General features: G+C 39.2%; 1 protein-coding gene across 1 annotated transcript; it reads right to left on the reverse strand.

Annotated features, from left to right (window-relative positions):
* Positions 1-904: 904 nt before the first annotated feature.
* NTS (neurotensin) lies at positions 905-20,370 on the reverse strand. The gene is made up of 4 exons (XM_089524006.1): positions 20,034-20,370; positions 11,967-12,028; positions 3,872-4,096; positions 905-1,335 (listed from the first exon to the last, which is right to left on the reverse strand). Exons 1-4 carry the CDS (start codon positions 20,110-20,112, stop codon positions 1,189-1,191), a joined length of 513 nt encoding a protein of 170 aa, XP_089380132.1. The 5' UTR covers positions 20,113-20,370; the 3' UTR covers positions 905-1,188.
* Positions 20,371-21,183: the final 813 nt, after the last annotated feature.

The following is a 21,183-nucleotide window of genomic DNA, read 5'->3' on the forward strand; positions in this document are numbered from 1 at the left end:
TACAGACGTGATGTCTTTGCGCTGTGCGAGGGCGCCTAGAGCGCCCTTTCCACGGTGTAAGAAGGAGCTCTGAAAAGGAGCTCCTTCTGGGGTTTGCGTCGCTGGGTGCAGCCTTTACATGGGCCCCTTTCTCCTCCTCCCCGCTGTCGCCGGGTGTCCTTGGGGCTTGAAGCCCCAAGGACACCCCTTTCCAGGCCACGGGAAAGCAGCCTTTTGCCGCTTCCCCGCAGCCTGGAAAGTGGCGGCTCGGGGCCTTGGAGGCTGCCGGTCTGGCAGCTGAGGCCCTGATACAGCGGGGAAAGGGGCGGGTGCAGGCCGCCCCAAACGGGCAGTCTATAACCCACCATAGTTTAAGTTACTTAAGTTACTGCTTTAAAGCATATAAATACTTGGGGGAGGGAGGATCTAGAGCAGACTCTTTGTGTTTTTGGAGGGGCTTCAGTCCTTCCCAGCAGTCTGCCCCTCCTGCACAGTGTCTAAAAATAGTAGAAGCTCCATTGACATCAATGGAAGGTATGTTATTAGTTGTCTTAAAGCCAATGGTAATTCTGTGTAACAAACAGGTGCAGGGTTGACCTCCCCACCCCAGTACAGTGGGCTCAATCTAGATCAGATCCCAAGATATTAACTTGATTAAAAATTCAGTCACTTGAACCTGCGTACTACACACTTTAAAGCAGTATGTAATTCAGTCTTTGAGCTGAATCCACATATAAATGGATTTTGAGTGTTAAGGGTTTTAAAATGCTAGTTGTATAGTAATTTATGGGAATAATTCAACATCATGAATACTAAAAGGCTTTACACTGCCATTTACTTGCTTACCAACTCTAGATAATTCATCACACTTTGAATTATGAAACAACCTTGAATGTTTTGCACAACAATGTATTTATATTTCCTGAAGTCTCTGCAGTGAGCATTCTTGCCAATTCTTTAAAATTCTCATTGGTGTACAATGCATAATGCTTAGAAACTAGATTTATTTGTAAATGTATTAGTCCAGTTAATTTAAAGTAGGAATAAAAACACAATCAGGAAACAACAGTGGCAAAAAAGAAGACACAATTATGCTATCATCTTGATCACGATTCATAATATATTTTCCACACAAATAAGATTTAAGGTTGAAATTAGGTAACCATAAAGCACAGTTACTCAAAACTAAACACTACTTTAATTGCTGGGTCAGTAATATGAATTCCTCTTCAGTATGTATGGTCGTCGGGCTTTGTTAACATGTACCTGCCGTTTCAGAATGTAAGGTGTTTTTCTCTTCATCAGATCTTTATCTTGGCTTGAATTATCTGGGTCATAAATATCTTGCTGAAATAACTGGTGATGAGAAGAAAAGAATATGGAATCAGTGCTTACATATGGAATAATATTTGGTAAGGAGAGCTAACAAAAACCTTTGCTAAGCACCTAAGCTTAGTTAAAATTATATGATAAGAAAAAAATCAATAGATATACAACAGTTACATTCTGTAAACAATAGAACAGTCACCCTGATTCAGGCACAGCTAATGTGCATGTTGAAGCATGCTTCAATTTATATATACTGTTGAGAGTCATTACAGCTTAGCATCAAAATATTATATATTTTAACATGGTACTTTGGGGGGAAATGAAGACATAATAACATTCTTTCCCCTACTTCAAATAAAAATGTTATTTTCCCCCAGTGTAACACATTGTTTACTCATTGGTAGTAGTTGTTTTTATTGAGTAAGAACTGAAATGGTGCCATATGAATTGCCAAAATGCCTTTCACATGGGAAACATAGACTTCAGTCCCTTCTGGTTTCACAAATTGGTATTTTTGATGTTACGTTATGCTGAGGGGTCAAAGGAGGCAATTAACTATGGGAAGGTGGTGATTAGGGGAACCTAGAAGGCTCAAGAGCAACAAAAACAGATTGGGAACCACATTTTTCACACCACTGTGTGTGTATTTGTGTGTATACTGTAGGGTTTTCTAAGGCAAGGAATACTCAGAGATGGTTTTGTCAGTTTCATCCTCTGAAATATAGCCTACAACACTTTGTATTCATTGGTGGTCTCCCATCCAAGTACTAACCAGAGCTAAACCTGCTTAGCTTCAGATGGGATCTGGTGCTTCGGGGGTATTTAGGTTCAGTTGACAGGAAGACAGCACACCAGATGGATAGACTCAATCAGGGATGTCATGATCCTGAATTTGCAAGATCTGAGCAGAGCAGTGGAGAACAAGGGGTCTTGGAGAATTGACTTGACTAGAGGACAGATAACACACCACCAACAAAAGAATTTTATGCCAGCACTTTTACCTGTTAAACCTATTCTGTTGTTGTTTTTTTAAAAAAACACACACCTAAGATCTTTTTGTATTTTTTAAACCTCTTATTTTAATTTATATTATTTTATTCAGTGAATATCCTGAAATTGTATTGCTTTTTTCACCCTGTTTCAGGCTGTTGTGCATGATGTATTCGCAATGGAACAGCAAAATAAAATTTTCTTATAAATATTCTATGTGTGAACACATAAATAACTTGCAAAACTTAAGGATATGCTTTCTTTCTACCATTACTTTACACATTCTGCTTGTAGCTCAGTACAGAATCTGAAGCTTCAGACTCAAATTATGGATGCTAGCCCCACCTGTTAAGAGGGATTCAGCAGCTATGACAGCTTTTTCTCCTTAACAGATTTTATTTAAAAAGACAGAAGAAGAGAATGTGAAATATAGGTTGCAAGTACAACACATAATCCTCATGACAAGAGGCAGGCAATTGTGAAGGGGCCAGAAGTCATTTTTAACCTGCATATTGGCTGGGGAGTTATACTCATGTGTCTGAAACCAGCAGGAGTGACAACATATCACTTCCAGCTTCATTTGAAGCTTATTCACAGATAATTTGAGAGGGGAGTGTTTTGGAAGGGCCTTAGTGTTTTGGGGAAATAAAACTGCTATGTTTTGAAGCAGTTTTGAGTCATCTGGGGCTTTGGGGGCTAATTTTGTAAAAGAAAAAATATTTTAGGAGCTTGTAAGAGATTCAAGGGGCTTGAAAGAGTCATAAAATTGAACTACGCTGGCTACACATGGCCTATGAGCTACATTGTCTCTACCCTTGCTTTAGACTACACCCTCTTAAACAATTCCATGAATGAGGCACAGCAATTGCTCAATAAATTCTTTGTCTTTGGCCCATTAAGGCAAAATAATTTTAAAATAAAAATAATAAATTCATCAAAGCTATTTTTAAAAATAAGTTATGGTGTCCATTACCGTAACTTTTAATTCCATATTTTGGCCTGATATAGACAGGCCAAAATAAAGCTGCTTCGAGTCACTTTGGAGGTATGCTGTTTAAATGATACATGCACCCTAAGAGTCCAGAAGCCACACTAAAGCCATGTTCCAGTCCTAAGAACTGGAGTGCAGTTTTGGTGCAGCTTCCAGACTCCTAGGACAGATGCATCATTGAAACACCATACCTCCAAAGAGACTCAAAGCAGCTTTATTTTGGCCTGTCTGTAACTATAACCTAACAGAGCCAACACACAATAGAAATGGGTGGATTTGTATAGTGCATGGATGAAAATGCACCTCTATAATAATATAAACAATGTTAACACAAAAGTAGAGTATTCAGGAGCCTTTCACACTACACAGTTATTGCAGATGATACTATTTTTACTGCAATTGAATTCTGGCATTTTAATTCAGCAAGGTACAAGAGCTCTCTGGCTAAAAACTATAAATAGCCCTCCCTAAACTGCAACACTGAAGACTGTCTAGGAAGTTGCCATGGTGGTTAGAAAAGAATCATAGTGCAATTATTGTATAGTGTGAAAGGCCCCCAAATACCTTAACATCTGGTTTTACCTCCCAATGTTGAAAAGTTCTGCTGCGACAGACTTTTTGAAGCTGGTATAGTGTCAACATGGCTTCCAAAGTGAAACTGTCAAAAGTAGCAGGAAGTGGTCGCCTTGTCATGAGGTCATCTTCTTCTGTGTCACCTGCTGTCTCTTCTTGGTTATTTAAGTTACTAATGAGGTCACAAATATTTAGAAGAGTCATTTTCCACTGAGGAAGCTTTGCCTTATTTACCTGAAAGATTCAAAATGCACAGTTAGTGTGTAAAGGTCTTTCATGTATCAATAGATAGCTCCACTGAAATAATACAAATAAAATGGCAGGCGAGATTGCTCTCATGCATTTTATCAGCTATATTTGTTTTCTAAATGATGATAACACTGAACCATTTAAACAATTTACTTTATAAAATCAAGTTTTACAAAAGAAACCTGATGATTCTGATGATGCAACTATGGAACAATGAGCTCCAAAACCACAGCCAGACTAGTGAATTCGACATACTGTAAGCAAAACAACTGAGCTGTGGCTGTTGAGAAGTTAAATTGCATGTGGATTTACTTGAGAGGGTAACTTGGAATGTACTGGGTAAGACTTGGCACAGGGAAAGACAAAAGATCACCATGATGGAGGTCTAAGCAGTTAGATGAGATTAAGAAGTCATGTGGTCTATCTTCCAACCAAATGAGCTTCCAACTAAAAATCTAATCTCTGTTTCTGATCACTCTGCAGTTTTACTCTGATAATTTTTTAGTGTTTTTTTCCCCTTTCATACCTTTTGTGCTTCAAGCCAAGTACCTATCATGAGAAGATTTGGCCCACTAGAAAAACAATAATGCTTGATAAGATAGAAGGTGGTAGAAAAAGAGGAATCAAGGCCATAAGCCTGCAAACCCTGAGGAGGGCTGTTGATGATATGGTGTCTTCGAGGTCTCTCATTCATGGGGTTGCCTATGGCAGTTAACAACAGCAGTAAAAATACCGATTGGGAAAATCTACAGAACAGGATTTCCACCTTCCACAGTTGTTAAAGATAAAACTTAGCTGCATGATAATATGATCCTCTAAGTTGAGACCACGTGGTGTTAGGCTCTTAAGTCAATATTTTAAAAATGTCAAAAATGTCTGAAGGAGAAGGCACTTCAACTTTTAAAAAAAAAGAAATTGACAAATCAGAAAAGCTGTGATATTCAGAGTTAAAGTGCCTGTCAACTGCTTGCTCTATTTTCTTTGTCAGGATTGCAGACTTATGGTTGCTGAAGCATGGATGCAGGCTTGTGGTTGTTTTGCATACACACAGTATATGATATCCTGTATGTTTTCATTCAATCACATTAATAGCATTGCAGGAGCAGCAGGTGATGTGTTGTTTAGTAGGTCCTGCCAACTATACTGTAGTCCTCAAAGTGACAGTCTGTTTAAGCATTTGTAGGTGATGCAACACTTTGAATCTTAATGGTGTGTTCCTGGATTGATGACTGATGTTTTTAGGATAGTTTTTATCAGTGGTCTCTGTAGATTTGGTGGCTGGAGGATAGCTTTAACTACAGGCTTGTTTATGGTTCTAGGTAAATGTTCAAAATTAATGAGCAATAGAGAGAAATCTATGGTGGTTGGGAGATGCTGGATGGAAATCTAAGACAAAAAGAATGTGTTATTGGTTGTACTGGACTGGTCTTTTTGTCTACACACATATACACACACCTTAGATGAGTTGATATATATGGATAATGAATACAAAGCAGTTACAAATGTATAACTCTTGGTTACATTTACAGTGCTTTATAAATAAAGGTTAATAATAATAATAAGAAGAAGAAGAAGAAGAACCCAATATGATTGTACCCATTGCAATCATTTTACTTTGTAAGCTACCTTGAGTCCAAATCTTGCACTCACCTAGCCTATTCCCAAAGTTAGAAACATCACACTTCTCTATTTTTGCCCTGAACAGTTTGCAAACTGTCCATCAGAACACTTTAGCTGGATGTGAAAGAGAGAATTGTTTTACAACTCCTTTCATTTGTATTCTTATTTTACTAACAATAATGACTGTAAGATTGCCGTTCTTAAAAATTTGAAAGATATCTCCACTTTCTGTCATGACTAGTATCCACATGCCTTCACTGGGTGACAAATGTTTTTAAGGATCAGATTGCACTCAGGTTGATAAAATTCCAACAGAATAAAATTAGAGCAAGGCTATCATTGGACTTCTGAATGCAGAACAGGGCCAGTGCCATCCTTAGGCCAACTAGGCATCCACCTAGGGCACAGATTTCAGAGGTGCACAGTACTGACATTTGAAGAGCACAAAATTTACAAAGGCATGCTCAATGAGATAATTTCATCCTATTTTAATGTTCTGTCTTTTTTATGTTTTTAGCAATATTGTGTTTTTAAATTATGAGCCACCTCAAGTCCCAATTTTGGAAAGAAAAGTAGATGACAAACAACAACAACAACAACAACAATTTGATATGCCTTAAACTGAAACTTTTAAGAGCCTCACACTTAAAAAAAAGGGAGCATTGCAAAATTCTTTCTCCTTGCTGGTGCAGGACTGTGGGAGTTCAGTGCATTTTAATTAATTTTGGTCATGTTTTGAGATTCTTTGAGAGGAAAAAACTTTATTTGTGGGAAAAAATGGCTTTGCATAAAACCAACATTTTATGGTCAGAAAGTATAGTTCATAGAAAATATACTGTTTTCTGAGGAAATGTGTTGAAATGTGTTCAAAGAAAAGTTTTGTAAAAAGTACCAAGGTGTGAAAAATCTTACAGCACTCAATTTGTTCAACTGGGAAAGGAGACTGTTGAAATGTTGGCACATGCTTTATCACAGAAGATAAGAAAGATTGTGAGTATTCTCAAATTCTTTAGTGTTCAAACATAAACAAGAGCTTAAATTTGAAACACCAGTTGCTAAAGGATGTATCTCTCAGAAAATTGCTATGTGGGAGAGCAAACAAGTTAATGATTAGTTTCTCAATGTCTAATTTAAATCCTTGTTTCTTGGGACAACAAATGGGTAAATGATTTTAATCTTCCACCTGCCACACAAATCTATCCAATTTCCCACCCCACTTCTACAGTCATTCTTTTCCCCACCCCTTACATTTATTCCCACACATTTGTATCAGTTGCTGCCATGCTTTTCAGGGGAACAAGAAGCTTTGCAAATATTCCTGCTCAGTCTCTTACAACTCCCTAAATTTAGCTATAGTTGTGGAATGATAAATTCTGAAGTGCATTTGTAGCCTATCATGGTAGGCCTCATGACAGAGTCCCTAAAATAATATTTTAAAAATGGAGAAAATTGTCTCTCTCAATTTCAACAAATCATTTCCAGCAAATTTCCGGCAGATTTCAACAAATCATTTCACCTTTTCCAGAAGCAGATCTTTTGTCAAACTAGTGGATCTTATCTGTCCATTCAAGATAAAACTGCCACAACTCGCTTTGAATTACCATAGAGATATGTCATAACAATATATTACTGCTGGAAAAAGTGAGATCTCTGCCAGTACTGTGGGGATTCTTGCTATGCTCAGAGGAAATGTCAAAGCCTCATGTGGATGACAGATGACACCATCATTTCTTAAAGAGGTCTCAGACCGGATAATTTCTGCAGTGTGTTTTGGACCTTTCACTTTTTATTTGTTTGCATTTTTTCAGTAATACCCACTTTGGGGCTTTTAGATTATGGTTGCTAGCTGACCATTTCTGGTGAAATAAGCCAAAATAGTCAACTTTTAACATTCATTGGTTAGGAAATAGAGATCTCTTAATATTTGAATGTGATCCTATCAGATAATCGTATTGTATAGATTTAGGACTGAAGAGTAGATTTAAGCCTTCTAATTTTTTTAAAAAAATTAAATTAGGCTTCTATTAAAATGTCTGCTATCCAATTCCACAGCAGTAGGAAAATGAACACTTACTAGATGAAATGTGCTGTGCTTTACAAAGTTGAAAAGCTAAGGTCTTTTTCAAAGGAATAGGCAAACAACACTCAATGAAATGTTAAGCAGTTATCAAAAACCTTGACTGGGATAGTGAAGAGTTTCACTTTGATGTTAAGAAGCTTACCTTCTCTATATCCTAAAATGTTAATAGTATTGCTGAGGTAAGCACTGAAGGTGAAACTAACCAGGCACATAAAGCCTGAAGATCAGTAATTAACGTGTGAGCTCCTGCTCTAAGTAGGAAAAATGATCACATTATAACAGCAAAGGATGACAACTGATTGAATCAAGAACACCTTCTATTCAGCTTAGTTGTTCCCCAGATGAAATCCAACCAATGTAATTAGCCAAAGCATTTTTCACTTGAATTTTTCAGTAGTTTCATCTCCTCATACAAGGCATGCAGATTGACAAAACATAGCCAAGCCCATCCAGTGTTAGCACAAGACAGCTACATTGTTCAGGAAAAAGAGAAGTAATAAATTAAAAGAATAATTAGAAGTAGGAACACTAAACAGATCACTGAAGGGGTGAGAGATAGGAATGTTCAAAGAGTTTTGTAACTGGACAAACTGAAATCTGCAATGTGAAGAATGCATGTAAAAATATTTGATTCTGCATAGATGAAAAGCCTAAATACCCTAAAGGCACCAATTCCCATCTGATCTTGGAAGCTAAGCAGGGTCAGCCATGGTTAGTACATAGATGGAAAAACACCACTGAATATCAGGTGCTGTAACCTATATTTCAGAGGAAAGGACTGGCAAAATTGCCTGTAAGTATTCCTTCCCTAAGAAAACCCTATGAAATTCACCATGAATCAACAAATTTTCCATCTCTATGTATATGTGTCCATGCCTTCAAGTCACCTATCAGTTGATTTCAACATTTGGGGGTGAATTTCAACATTTGGGGCTACCTCATGTAGAAAAAAGGCAACTGGGATTGGGGCTAGTAGAGGTGTGTATAATTATGCAGAAGCAGATAGAGTTGATATCAAAGGCAGTATGTTTTTGCATATCAAGTGCTAGCAATGCAATAGAGTAGGTGCAGTTGCACTCCTGCTCTGATGGTGGGATTCCCATAATCAACTGATTGGCTAATGTATGAACAGAATGTCTTTGGATGTGATCCAACAAGGATGTTTATATGTTCTTAAAATATGGAGGGGGGGGGGATTCTGCCAACAATTTGTTTTGTTGTTTTTCATTTCCCTAGGACGTGCCTAGGACTGCATTATCTTGGATTAGTTCAGAGAATACTAACAAGACTATTTTTGTCTGTTGTTGTCTTTATTATTATTTTTAAAAATGCTACTCAGTGTCAATTAGATCTTTTGATCATCAGTTCTCATCTCTGCTTATGAGATACACAAGCTCAAACTTTTTGCTTCCTTTTATGGTGTCTGTTCACCACCACCCCCATCAATTTTGACAGCTAAAAAATATTGGTGCAGTCACTTAGAAGTTATTTGCTTCACTTCATGACACACATTTTCTCAGTCAGGACTGAAACTGTGAATTGACTTTCTGAGACTTTCACCACCTTCTCCAACAAGGATTGCTTCAAAGGGACCTTCAAAATATCAGTCCAAAGAGGCTAATATGATAAAAGTGCAACAGAATTCTCTATCTTCTACATTACACCTCTTAAAAGTTGACTTCTGTGCAAATGGGCTTTCAAAATATGTCACCCTATTGGTGGAGAGGTATGGGAGAATACATCTCCCTGACCTTGTGGTCTGGGGAGAAGACTTTGCTGGCCTCTCATTGGAAGAGACCAACAGTTTAAAAATAAATGGCCTGCTCCACAATCCGTTAACAAGAGAGTGGGTGGGGTTAACCTGTTTAAGGCTCGCCTGCTCATATTCCAGTCACTTGCCGTAAATGCTGGCCCACCCTCCCACCTCAACTGCAGTGTGAGATTAACTCTGGTCATTTCAGGGCCAGGTAGGAATTTTCTACCCTTTCCAAGGGTTTTTTGTCTACCCTACACTGTTCATTGGGGACCTGGACAACTGGCTTGGGTTGTGGTCATAAATAGGTTTCATGCATAGGCAGGGGGAGATAGAGGTTTCAGTGAACACCTCGGCACCCTCCTAAATGGTGAAGGTAGGTCTCTGGAACTGAGGTTTATGTCTGGTGACTAAACGCAAAAGAAAAGAGACTTGCCTTGGGGCTGGCCTGAGATTTAAACCCTCGCTTAAGCCTTGCGAGTTAAATGGGGGAGTCTTGGGATGGCCTTCTGGATGCGGGCCGGCCGGGGAGCAACCCACTTCTGTATTGCCTTTGGGGCTCAGGTGTTTTCGCCCTTTGGAACCTCGGGAATTGGTCTTGGAGCAGACCATCCGCCAGCTATTCCCGCACGAGGTTCTCCCCCCTGGTTTTGCAGTTCTTGAAGAAATAAAGGCCTGTTACAGACTGCCAAAATAAAGCTGCTTCGGGTCTCTTTGGAGGTATGCTGTTTAAATGATGCATGCATCCTAAGAATCTGGAAGCTGCACCAAAGCTGCACTCCAGTGCATAGGAATGGAGTGTGGCTTTGGCGCGACCTCCGGACTCTTAGGACCCATGCATCATTTAAACAGCATACCTCCAAAGAGACCCGAAGCAGCTTTATTTTGGCAGTCTGTAACAGGCCATTGTTAAATAAGTTGAGTTAAATAAAGTTGCCCATTTTATAACCCAGTTCTCTATGTCTGGTCTTGTTATTCAATTAGTTGGTCAGCAAAACGCTTTCTGAATTTTCCTGTGGTCGTTGGAAAAAGAAAAATCTCAGAAATGTCTACAGGGGGAAGCTGAGAAATTTCAATTCTTGTTAAAAGGATGACACCAAAGAGCCCTGCTTCAGGTCCTGAAGCTTACACACCCCACAGTATTTTACAATATAAGTGGTGATTTAAAGAAACATCTGAAGTGGAAGTTGGATTCAAAAGATATGTTCCTGAGCAGAGGTGTTCTGAGGAGGTATCCTGAGGAGATTGTTGTTACACTGGGCCTCATTTTCTTTAGCTGATTTTTCTTCCAACCCACTAACCAAAATGGACACTAGCTGCCACAGGACAGATGTCAAGTTTGAGACACGGTTCAGTTCCAGCTTCTGGAAGTAAGAATGACATTCTGGCAGAGGTGTGTTGTCATACCAACTAACCTTTAAGCTGAATGTTGTGTATGTATGGAGAATGGGGAACACTATCCAGAAAATGGGTACTTGATGCCTTCCTATATAAATGTGTAAAGAGTACAACTGCTAGCATAAGTAAAAGGATTCTGGTCCTAGTCTGATAGAGGGGGATCACAGGCTATGATAATATGAATTTCAAGTGCTGACCAAATAATTTTTTTTATAAATGATAGTATTGACTATAACTTGCTATACCTTAAAAGAAATTCATTATTTTCTTTCCTCTTTCATGTGGCCAATTGTGTTTCAATGATCCTAATTTTAGTCTGTACAATAAGTCCTTCAGAGCAAAGTATTAAACAGTTGCTTATATTTCAAAAGTCACAAATGAAGGAAATATTTAGGTAACTATTTTGGTGACCTGCCTGTCATAGCATGTGTTCTACATTTTGATATGTCACCTGTACGATGCTGAGGCTGTAAATCTTAGTCAGATGTAAAGAATACCACATTTCCAAATTAAGGGGCCAATTTCCAAATTAAATTATAAATTTCCAAATTAATTCACTGATTTTGTACTGATGGGATTAATTTTTCCCCTCTTATTCAGATGCTCATCAAGTTTACCTTGGATAAAGCTAAGTTTCCAGTTTTCCTGCTTTAATGTGCAAATTCAACCCAGAATAGCTTCTGATACTGTGATGTGACATAAGGTCAATTTAGTTTTCATCAGGTTTATTCTGACTATAACTTTATCTTCCACTAATAAATTTACATCATAATTCCACACTTACTGTTAAACAAATGTATCAAGAATAGAGATTAACTTCCATCCAATTCATCCTATGCATTTCCTCCCACCAGTATTTCAACTAGAAAACAACTCTTACCCACCTTGAAACAAATGTTTAAGTTTCTAATGGATTATTACTGAATACTGAAAATCTATATTTGCAGTGAGAATATATGCATTTTGTGACTAAAGGAGGTGGAGAGGGAGGAAAAAAGCATTACCTTTGATGTATACATATTGGTCAATAAATCAGCTTCTAAGGCTTTCATTTCCTCTTCTGAATCTGCAAGTTAATCAGAAACATATGTTTACTATTTCATTGTAAATCACTAGCATTTGGGTTTCAGCATGTAGGATTTAGGATTATCCTTTAAAGGGATTTTAGGGTTAAGCACTGGCTAAAATAAATGCCTAGCAAGTGTTTTGTTCTTTAATATATGCTCCTTGATTTATACAGTCTCTCTGGGAAAAGGCAGTTTAGTCATGAAAGCCACTTATTATTGGTCAAAGGCAGCATTTTAAGGCTCAATCACCAACATGGAAGGCAAGAAGGCAATCTCTGACTTTGTGGAATGGGATTAGGTTTTATGCTTTAATTATTTTACATTTGTAGGGAATATTCTGAATGTATAAAGTGTGAAGGGGCAGCTCTTGCCTATCCACCGGTAAAAAGAGGTGCATGTTGACATTTTAGACATCCTTTCAGTGGAGACCTTTGTGAAAAATGCTGGTATTCAAGAGTAAAAATGTGGAGAAAGAAAAAGAGGAATTATATATAAATATGAAGTTACTTTTTACCAGTAATGAGTAAAATGAAAAGAGATTTACACTTTCAGAAGGTCAGTGGTTTCTTCAAATAGGTGCTTCACAGTTGTTAACATCTTAGTAAGTCTTCAAGTATTTTTCCCAAAGGAAGAATTTGTCCGGCAGTATACATGACAATAAAAAATAAAAAATGATCTTGCAGAAGAAATTTGATGTTTTCATGCATCCATTCCACCACATCTAAATTCTGAGGTCTCAAGAAGCTAAGGCTAGTTGTGATTAAGTCTGCATTCTGATTTACACTTGTTGAGAATAAATTCTGCTGAAAACCATTGTTACTTCTAAATAGAAATACACAGAATAAAGCTCCTTATCCCATTAAATACCATGAGTTGAATGCATTCATACTTAGAGTAGGCTCACTGAAATAATTACAACATAAATTGGTCATGATTTCATGACACCATTAATTTCAGTGGAGATAAATATGACTCATCCTAGACACAAAACAAGGGGATTTAACCTAGTTGCAAAGAACTTGTCCTGTTGGTTTGAATGGGTTCAAATAGCAACTCTCTTCATTTGGATTGGGGCCAAAATGTGCAAACATATATGAGGATGCTTAATGTAATTTGAAAAATAAAATGTTGGTTTAGGATAATAAACATTTACAAAATGAACAATATGCTGATTCTTTAAAGATGTAGCCATATTAGCCTGGAAAATCAGTATGCAAAGGAATCTGGTAGCACCTTTGGGACTAACTGAAAGAAAGCAGCTGGTAGCCCAAGCTTTCATAGAAATGAGCCTATTTCCTCAGATGCCTAGGGTCCACCCTAGGCATCTGAGGATGTAGGCTCAGGTCTACGAAAGCTCATGCTACTAGCTTCTTTCTTTCAATTTCACACAAAGGTGCTATCAGTTCCTTTTGCATGCTAATATGCTGATTATGAGGAGTTTCCCACATTCACAACCAAGACAATATTGTCTCTAATTCTTATTTGTGGGACTGTGATGTAAATTATTTGTAGCATATAGATAAACATAAAGAAAAAAGAACAAGGAAATGGTAGGGCCACTATGTTGAGAAGATGGCGAAATGCTAACAAGGACAGAGAAAAGGCAGAACTACTCAACACCTTCCTTGCCTCAGTCTTCTCACAAAAGCAAAAGGGAGTGGAGGACACAAAATGGGAAATGTAGAACAGAATAAGTGAAGAGGTAGAACAGGAATGCCTGGTTAATCTATATGAATTTAATTCTCCGTGACCAGATGTATCCAAGGGCATGAAAAGAACTGGCAAATGTAATCTCAGAGCCATTGGCAATAATCTTTGAGAACTCCTGGATAACAGGAAAAGTACCAGCAGATTGGAGGAGGGCAAACGTTGTTCCCATCTTCAAAAAGGGGAAAAAACAGAATCTCAACAATTATCACCCAGTTAAGTTAAGTTTGACATCAATACCAGGAAAGATTCTAGAGCAGGTCATTAAACAAAGAGTGCACATTTAGAAGGGAATGCCATAATCACAAAAAGTCAACATGGGTTTCAAAGAAACAAGTCACATCAGACTGATCTGATCTGTTTCTTTCCCATTCTTTCTTTCTTTCTGTCTGTCTTTTTTGATAAAATTACCAGCTTGATAGATGAAGGGAGTTCTGTAGTCATCTTGATTTTAGTAAGACCTTTGACAAGGTCCCCTATGACATTCTTGCAAACAAGTTAGTAAAATGTGAGCTAGACAATTCAACTGTTAAACGGATTAGTCACTGATTGACCAGCTGAACCCAAAGGGTGCTCAGCAGTGGTTCCTCTTCATTTTGGAGAGAAGTGACCAGTGGGGTCCCACAGGGGTCTGTCCTGGGCCCAGTACTATTCAACATCTTTATCAATGACTTGGATGAAAGAATAGGGGGCATGCTTATCAGATTTGCAGATGACACCAAATTAGAAGGAACAGCTAATGCCCCAGAGGACAGGATCAAAATTCAAAATGATTGTAATAGATTAGAAAGCTGGGCCAAAGCTAACAAAATAAATTTCAAAATGGAGAAATATAAGGTACTGCACTTATGGCAAAAAAAATATATTAAATGCATAGATACAGGATGAGGGAACACCTGATTTAATGAGACTTCATGTGAAAGAGAAGTAGGAATCTTGAAAATGAGTTGACAGGGTGATGTGGCAGCTAAAAAGGCCAACATGATTATAGGCTGCATCAATAGAAGTATAGTGTCTAGATCAAGTCAAGTAATAGTGCCACTTTATTCTGCTTTGGTCAGACCCCTCCTGGAATATTGTGTCCAGTTCTGGGCACCACAATTCAAAAAGGATGTTGAGAAACTGGAGCGTGTCCAAAGGAGGGCGACTGAAATAGTGAAATGTCTGGAAACCATGCCATATGAGGAGTGACTTAGGGAGTTCAGTATGTTTAGCCCGGAAAAGAGAAGGTTAAAAGATTATATGATAGCCCTGTTTCACTATCTGAAGGGATGTCATATTGGGGATGGCGCACGTTTGTTTTCTGCTGCTCCAGAAAAACACAGAACAATGGATGCAAGCTACAGGAAAAGAGACTCCACCTCAACATTAATAAGAACATCCTGTCAGTAAGAGCTGTTTGAGACTGGAACACACCCTCTCAGAGTGGTAGGGCTCCTTCTTCGGAGGTCTTTAAACAGAGGCTGGATGGCCGTCTGCTGAGGGTGCTTTGATTGTGTGTAGCTGCATAGCAGAGGGTCAGACTGGATGGCCCTTGTGGTTTCTTCCAACTCTATGATTCTATGAATATACAATTATTGTCTTGCCAAAATGTCTACACCAGTGTTTTTTATTGTTAACAAAACCAGATTAATTGTAGGTGTGAGAATAGCAAGAAAAATAGTCCTTGCTCAAAATATTTTGAGGATATTAATTTCTAGCAAAGCTATGCAATGTCGTTGTTGTTGATGTTGTTACAGCATTGATGTACGTGGCACTTTCCATTATTTGTACCAAATCATAGAAACTAAAATTGTGGAAATGGGTTCCATTGCGGCTTTTTTTGTGTGTGAGCTTTTGGACACATGTAATTATCCATAAATACATGGGATTAAAAAAAAATCTTAGCTATATGTATCTGTTTGTAAAGGCAAGAAAGAGCCAGAAATCCTTTAAAAAAAAAAACACACACACACACACATCACAAGTACTTCAGACCATATGGATGTCACCATTTGGTGAACAATGTACAATACTAAAATATAGGAAATAGGAAAAGTTACGGAAAGGTTTACCTGGGCAGACTGCAACAATGAATGATAAATAGATAAATAAATGGATTGAGAATACATGAAAGCACATGAAAACATGCTCGCGGCAATGCTACAAATAACAATAAAAAGACTACATTTTGGAACTGCCTATGTATTCTGTAATGCTGAACATCCTGTTAATTGTGAAAAAATAATTATGTTTAGGAATATTATAACTATCTTCAACCTTCCCATTCTTGTACATCATTCCCTGTGATTTACAGAAAGGAAAGCTTGTCCCTGTCATAGTTTATTCCAATTCACTTACTGTTCAGTTCTACCTACAGTTATATATCTAAGAGACCATATTCATAACTTAATGAATTTAGTGGGAAATCTTCAGTGTTCCTTGGACTTTCCATAGAAAGCAAAAGGTATGATTTAAGTGAATTTAAACTCTTTTCCAAGTTCCACTAATATGTACTTAATCTCATCTTTGAACCAATAGACTTTAAAAGAATGCATGATTTCTAGGTTTTACTCAGGATAATCAAGATTTAAAAATAAGAGTGTTCTAGTATTTTTGAACAAGCGTGTCTTCAACTTTAGAACATCAGTGCCTTTCCTATTTCCAAAACCAAAAGGCTATGCCAGTGGAAGAAAGTGTTGTTTTAACAGGAATCAAATGCTATTCTTTATGCAACACATTTAAAGTTTTAACATTACAGTAATTAAAAATAAAATGTGAATATAAATGTATTTCCAACAGTCACATGAAATAGTTTACATCCAAGTAATGATCTTGATTTTTCTGGTGTCCAAATATGTGAAATTGCTCAGCAGCCTGTATAACAATTGTTTATTTTTAAAAAACCTTTTTTCACCCCAGGTAATGGTATTTAATTTTTGAAAGTTAGATATAATCCTAAATATAATTTGGAAATAAACTTCATCAGCTACATCTTAGAACAGAATTTGATAAATCCCACTGGGTTAAAAGGGACTTCAGTATTTGTCATGTAACTGTGCTGTATGTTTCCTTTTGTCCACACTCTCTTCCTTAGTATTTAAGACACAAGCATTTAGATTTCACATTACATGCACATTTTGGTTTTGAATCATGCACTATACAGTTTGGAGCTGGGCATGGGAATGCTGAATCTGAACCGTGGAGCTTTTTCTCTAAATTCCTCCTTGAAATATTTCTGAACATTAATAAATTGCTCTAGAACTCATGGAAAGCTGCCACACTGTAGTTTAATATTTCTGTGTATAATAAGACATACTATCAAATCTGTATTTTGTTTTTACAATATAGAAAGTACAAAATTGTTTTCTTCCTTTTAAAAATATGTTTTTAGACCACCTAAGAGATTCAGCATGATAAGGTGGACTAGAACTTCTGAAGATCAAGGTCTGAAATCCTCAGGCATAGAAACCCAGTGGAGAATTGTGGGCAAGTTACATTCTCTCATCCTAAGAGGAAGGCAATGACAAATTCCCCTGAATAAATCTGGGCAAGAAAATCCCATGATACGATTGCCATAAATCAGAGTTGACTTGAAGGGATATGAAAACAACAGCAACAAGGAAAACTAATATCAGTTATAAAAACTTATTTTTAGGAGGAGAGGTTGATTAAATATAAGACAAATACCCTTATTTTCTCTTTTTTCCAGATAATTGTTCCTATATTAATTCAAACCATTATTTCCCCATGCACTCTCAGAATAACTGTTCTTTCACATGAAAGAAAAACCACCAGTGGATATCAGCTCTGGAAAGATGGGCAGCTTGCTCTTTCAGTAAACCTTGTGTAAAGTTTGAGATAAGAAAATCTCTTAGCTTTGCATTCTTCTCCATCTTTAACAATCAAGGACACAACAGATAGTTGGTATGTATCAATTCTCCAAAAAAATCTCTAAAGCAGATTTCTATTATTACACCATTGTACCAAAAGGGAAGTAACTTGCTAAATAAGCCTATAGCTCGGATGAGCTTCAAAGTATGCTTCCCATTTTCAAAATTGCATCTATTGCTAGACTCATAGGATATTTCATCATATGGTATATTTGTCAGTGAACTGATGTCAGTCTGCAAGCTAATAACTGTCATGGGAAGTTTTCGGGGGGGGGGGGGGACAGAATCAATGGACATAAATATGGTACTGGTCCCTGACACATTACCGGGAAAACCCTGCCAGTCCTCCACATCAGACAGCTTAAGAAGCACAGATCTAACAGACAGATGTGTAGATCTTTGGGTGATTTGCTGTAGATCAGCAAAGATTTCTGATAAGTTAACAAAAGCAAATATAGTTTTGAAACATTCACTCTTGCCATGGACGCTGTTATGCCTTTAAGCTTCAGCTTTTCTCAGCTGAAATATGAGTATATATTAGTGTGGTCATTTGAGTGTTGGACTATGACTCTAGAGTCCAGAATCTGAATCCCCTCTGAGCCATGAAACCTACTGGATGACTTTGGGTAAGTCACACTCTCTCAGCCTCAGAGGAAGGCAAGGCCAAACCCCATCTGAAGAAACCTGCCGAGAAAGCCCTGTGATGGGTTCACTTTGGGTTGCCATTAAGTTGGAAACAACTTGAAAGCACACAATAACAAACTGCCTCTGACCAGGACTTTTTGCAGTTCGTGCCCATTGTGTTTCCTTCAAAAGTTGTGATTCTGTGATCACTTTGCCCAGCCCTATAATGACCTGTCTTAAGATAGTCCATACTATCTGTTTTGACATATTGACCCATCCTAATTATTCAGTCGCTTTGGTCCATCTGGCAGTGGGATGGACTACATGCCCCCTGGAGTCCCTTCCACCTCCATGAGCCTCCCTTCCCTTTGCCCAAACTCTTGCTCTTCCTTGATGGAGATACTACAGCAGGCTACCTGTTTCCATACAGTGGACAAACAGTGTATTCAAAAAATAAATGGCCGATGGACAGTAGGCATTTCCAAAGAATCTCATGCACATGGCTGCATAGTTTCTCCAAACTTGTGAGTTTTTTTAAAAAAAAACGTTTTAACAGTTCCAAATGTAGTTTCTTTGAAGACGTTTCCAAAGCAACCCACTTTTCTTAGGGGCTCCTGACTCTTGGCACTGACCCTCTTGCAGGGCAGAACCTCCTCCTTTCTCTCAGTGCTGCCACCGCTGGCATTGCCTGACCTACTTCACCTTCCAGCTTGCCAAGCTCCTGAGAATCAGCCCCTCTTAGGGTGCAACTACACGGTAGAAATAATGCAGGCTTGACAACGCTGAAACAGCCCCCATCCTATGAATGAAATGGGATCTGCAGTTTGACAAGGTCATAGAATCATAGACTCATAGAATTGGAAGAGACCCCAAGGGCCATTCAGTCCAACCCCCTGCCATGCAGGAACTCACAATCAAAGCAAACAGATGGCCATCCAGCTTCTGTTTAAAAGCCCCTTAAGACTGCTTAAACAGCCACCATCCTATGAATGCATTGGGATCTGCAGTTTGACAAGGTCTTTAGCCTTCTGCAGGCTTGACAACGCTGAAACAGCCCCCATCCTATGAATGAAATGGGATCTGCAGTTTGACAAGGTCATAGAATCATAGACTCATAGAGTTGGAAGAGACCCCAAGGGCCATTCAGTCCAACCCCCTGCCATGCAGGAACTCACAATCAAAGCAAACAGATGGCCATCCAGCTTCTGTTTAAAAGCCCCTTAAGACTGCTTAAACAGCCACCATCCTATGAATGCATTGGGATCTGCAGTTTGACAAGGTCTTTAGCCTTCTGCAGGCTTGACAACGCTGAAACAGCCCCCATCCTATGAATGAAATGGGATCTGCAGTTTGACAAGGTCATAGAATCATAGACTCATAGAGTTGGAAGAGACCCCAAGGGCCATCCAGTCCAACCCCCTGCCATGCAGGAATTCACAATCAAAGCAAACAGATGGCCATCCAGCTTCTGTTTAAAAGCCCCTTAAGACTGCTTAAACAGCCACCATCCTATGAATGCATTGGGATGCAGTTTGACGAGGTCTTTAGCCTTCACTGCCCAAGAAGGCTTGGTGCCTCACACAACTACAGATCCCAAGATGCTGTGGGGTGGGGCCATGGAATGAAAGCTGTGTCAAAAGTGCACTATCTCTAGCAGTGGTCCCCAAGACTGTGGTCCCCTTTTAAAGAACTCCAGACTGTTGGTTGGGGCTTCTGGGAGCTGAAGTCCAAAGCCTCTTAAAGGTGCAACTGGTGCAACTGGACCCCAAGAGAGGGAGAAGGGAAGCCCAGAGCCGCTTACCTGAGCAGAGGCTCCAGGAGGCGAAGGCGAGCAGCATCGCGCACGCCAGCTGCATCTTCAGCATCCTCCTCGCTGCCATTCGGACTCTCTCTCTTTCTCTCTGGCTCTCTCCCTCTAAAAAGTAAAGTCCATGCAACAAGGGACCAGCTGCGGCTCAGCCAGAGAGATCAGGGAGAGAGATGGGGCTGAGAGAAGAGAGGAAAGAGGGAGAGATCGGGCACCGCTTTGCCTCTGGACCATAAAGGGAGCCCTGGACCATCCCCGACGTATATAAGGGAGCAGGGGACTGATGTCACGGACGCCAGGCAGCCCTGGCTTTGGAGGCAACGCCTGATGATGGCCCTCCTCCTCCTCCTCCTTCTCCCTCTGCACCCTCCTCTTCACTTTCATCGGAGGGACACTGACGCCATGCAGGAATGTTTCGTCCCTGCTTTGCGCTTCTTGACGCAAAGACCAAGAGAAAGGGGGGAGAGGGATTGGGGGGGCTCAGAGACAAAACCCAGTCAGGGGGGTGCCTCCAAGGGAAGGGGGATTGGCATCAGGCCCTTGCCCTCTCTGCAGGAGTTGCATCTTTCCCGGTGGGGCCATGTGCTGCGTTCAAATCTAGGTGTGAATATACGAGAGTATGTATTTGCCTATGCCCCATTAGAAAAGTGTCTACTATATCCACACTGGAAAGATAACCCAGTTTGGTCCAGCTTTAACTGCCCTGGCTGAAGGCTATGGAATTCTGGGAGTTGGAGTTTGTTGTGAGGTCCAGACCGGAGCTCTGGGCCCACAACAAACTCCAACTCCCATAATTCCATAGCCTTCCATAGCCTTCAGCCAGGGCAGTTAAAGCTGGACCAAACCAGGTTATCTCTCAGTGTGGATGCAGCCTTGGAAAGCAACTAAGTAATAGCAATACCAGCTTCATTTATTGCACCGCTTCATACTATCTCTAAGCAGTTGACAACTGTAACCTTATTGCCCCTGACAAGCTGAGTCCTCTTTTGAGCAACCTAGAGGAGGAATCAAGGCTGAGTCAACCCTGAGTCCCTTGGATGGGATTGAACTCACAACCTTGTTTATCATCTCCCGTTTTTTCTTTTCCTTCTTCTCCTGTTTGGTTTGTGAAATCTTGCCTGACGGAGAAGCCCATGGATCTTCG

Source organism: Sceloporus occidentalis, unplaced genomic scaffold (assembly GCF_023333645.1).
Source record: "Sceloporus occidentalis isolate IW3139 unplaced genomic scaffold, rSceOcc1.0.p SCAF_5, whole genome shotgun sequence".
NCBI lineage: Eukaryota > Metazoa > Chordata > Lepidosauria > Squamata > Phrynosomatidae > Sceloporus > Sceloporus occidentalis.

Coding starts and splice junctions, on each gene's coding strand:
- NTS (XM_089524006.1), bottom strand. CDS start 20,112: ATGGCAGCGAGGAGGATGCTGAAGATGCAGCTGGCGTGCGCGATGCTG. Junction 12,029..20,033: donor CTCCTGGAGCCTCTGCTCAG/GTAAGCGGCTCT, acceptor ATTAACTTGCAG/ATTCAGAAGAGGAAATGAAA. Junction 4,097..11,966: donor CCAATATGTATACATCAAAG/GTAATGCTTTTT, acceptor TGAATCTTTCAG/GTAAATAAGGCAAAGCTTCC.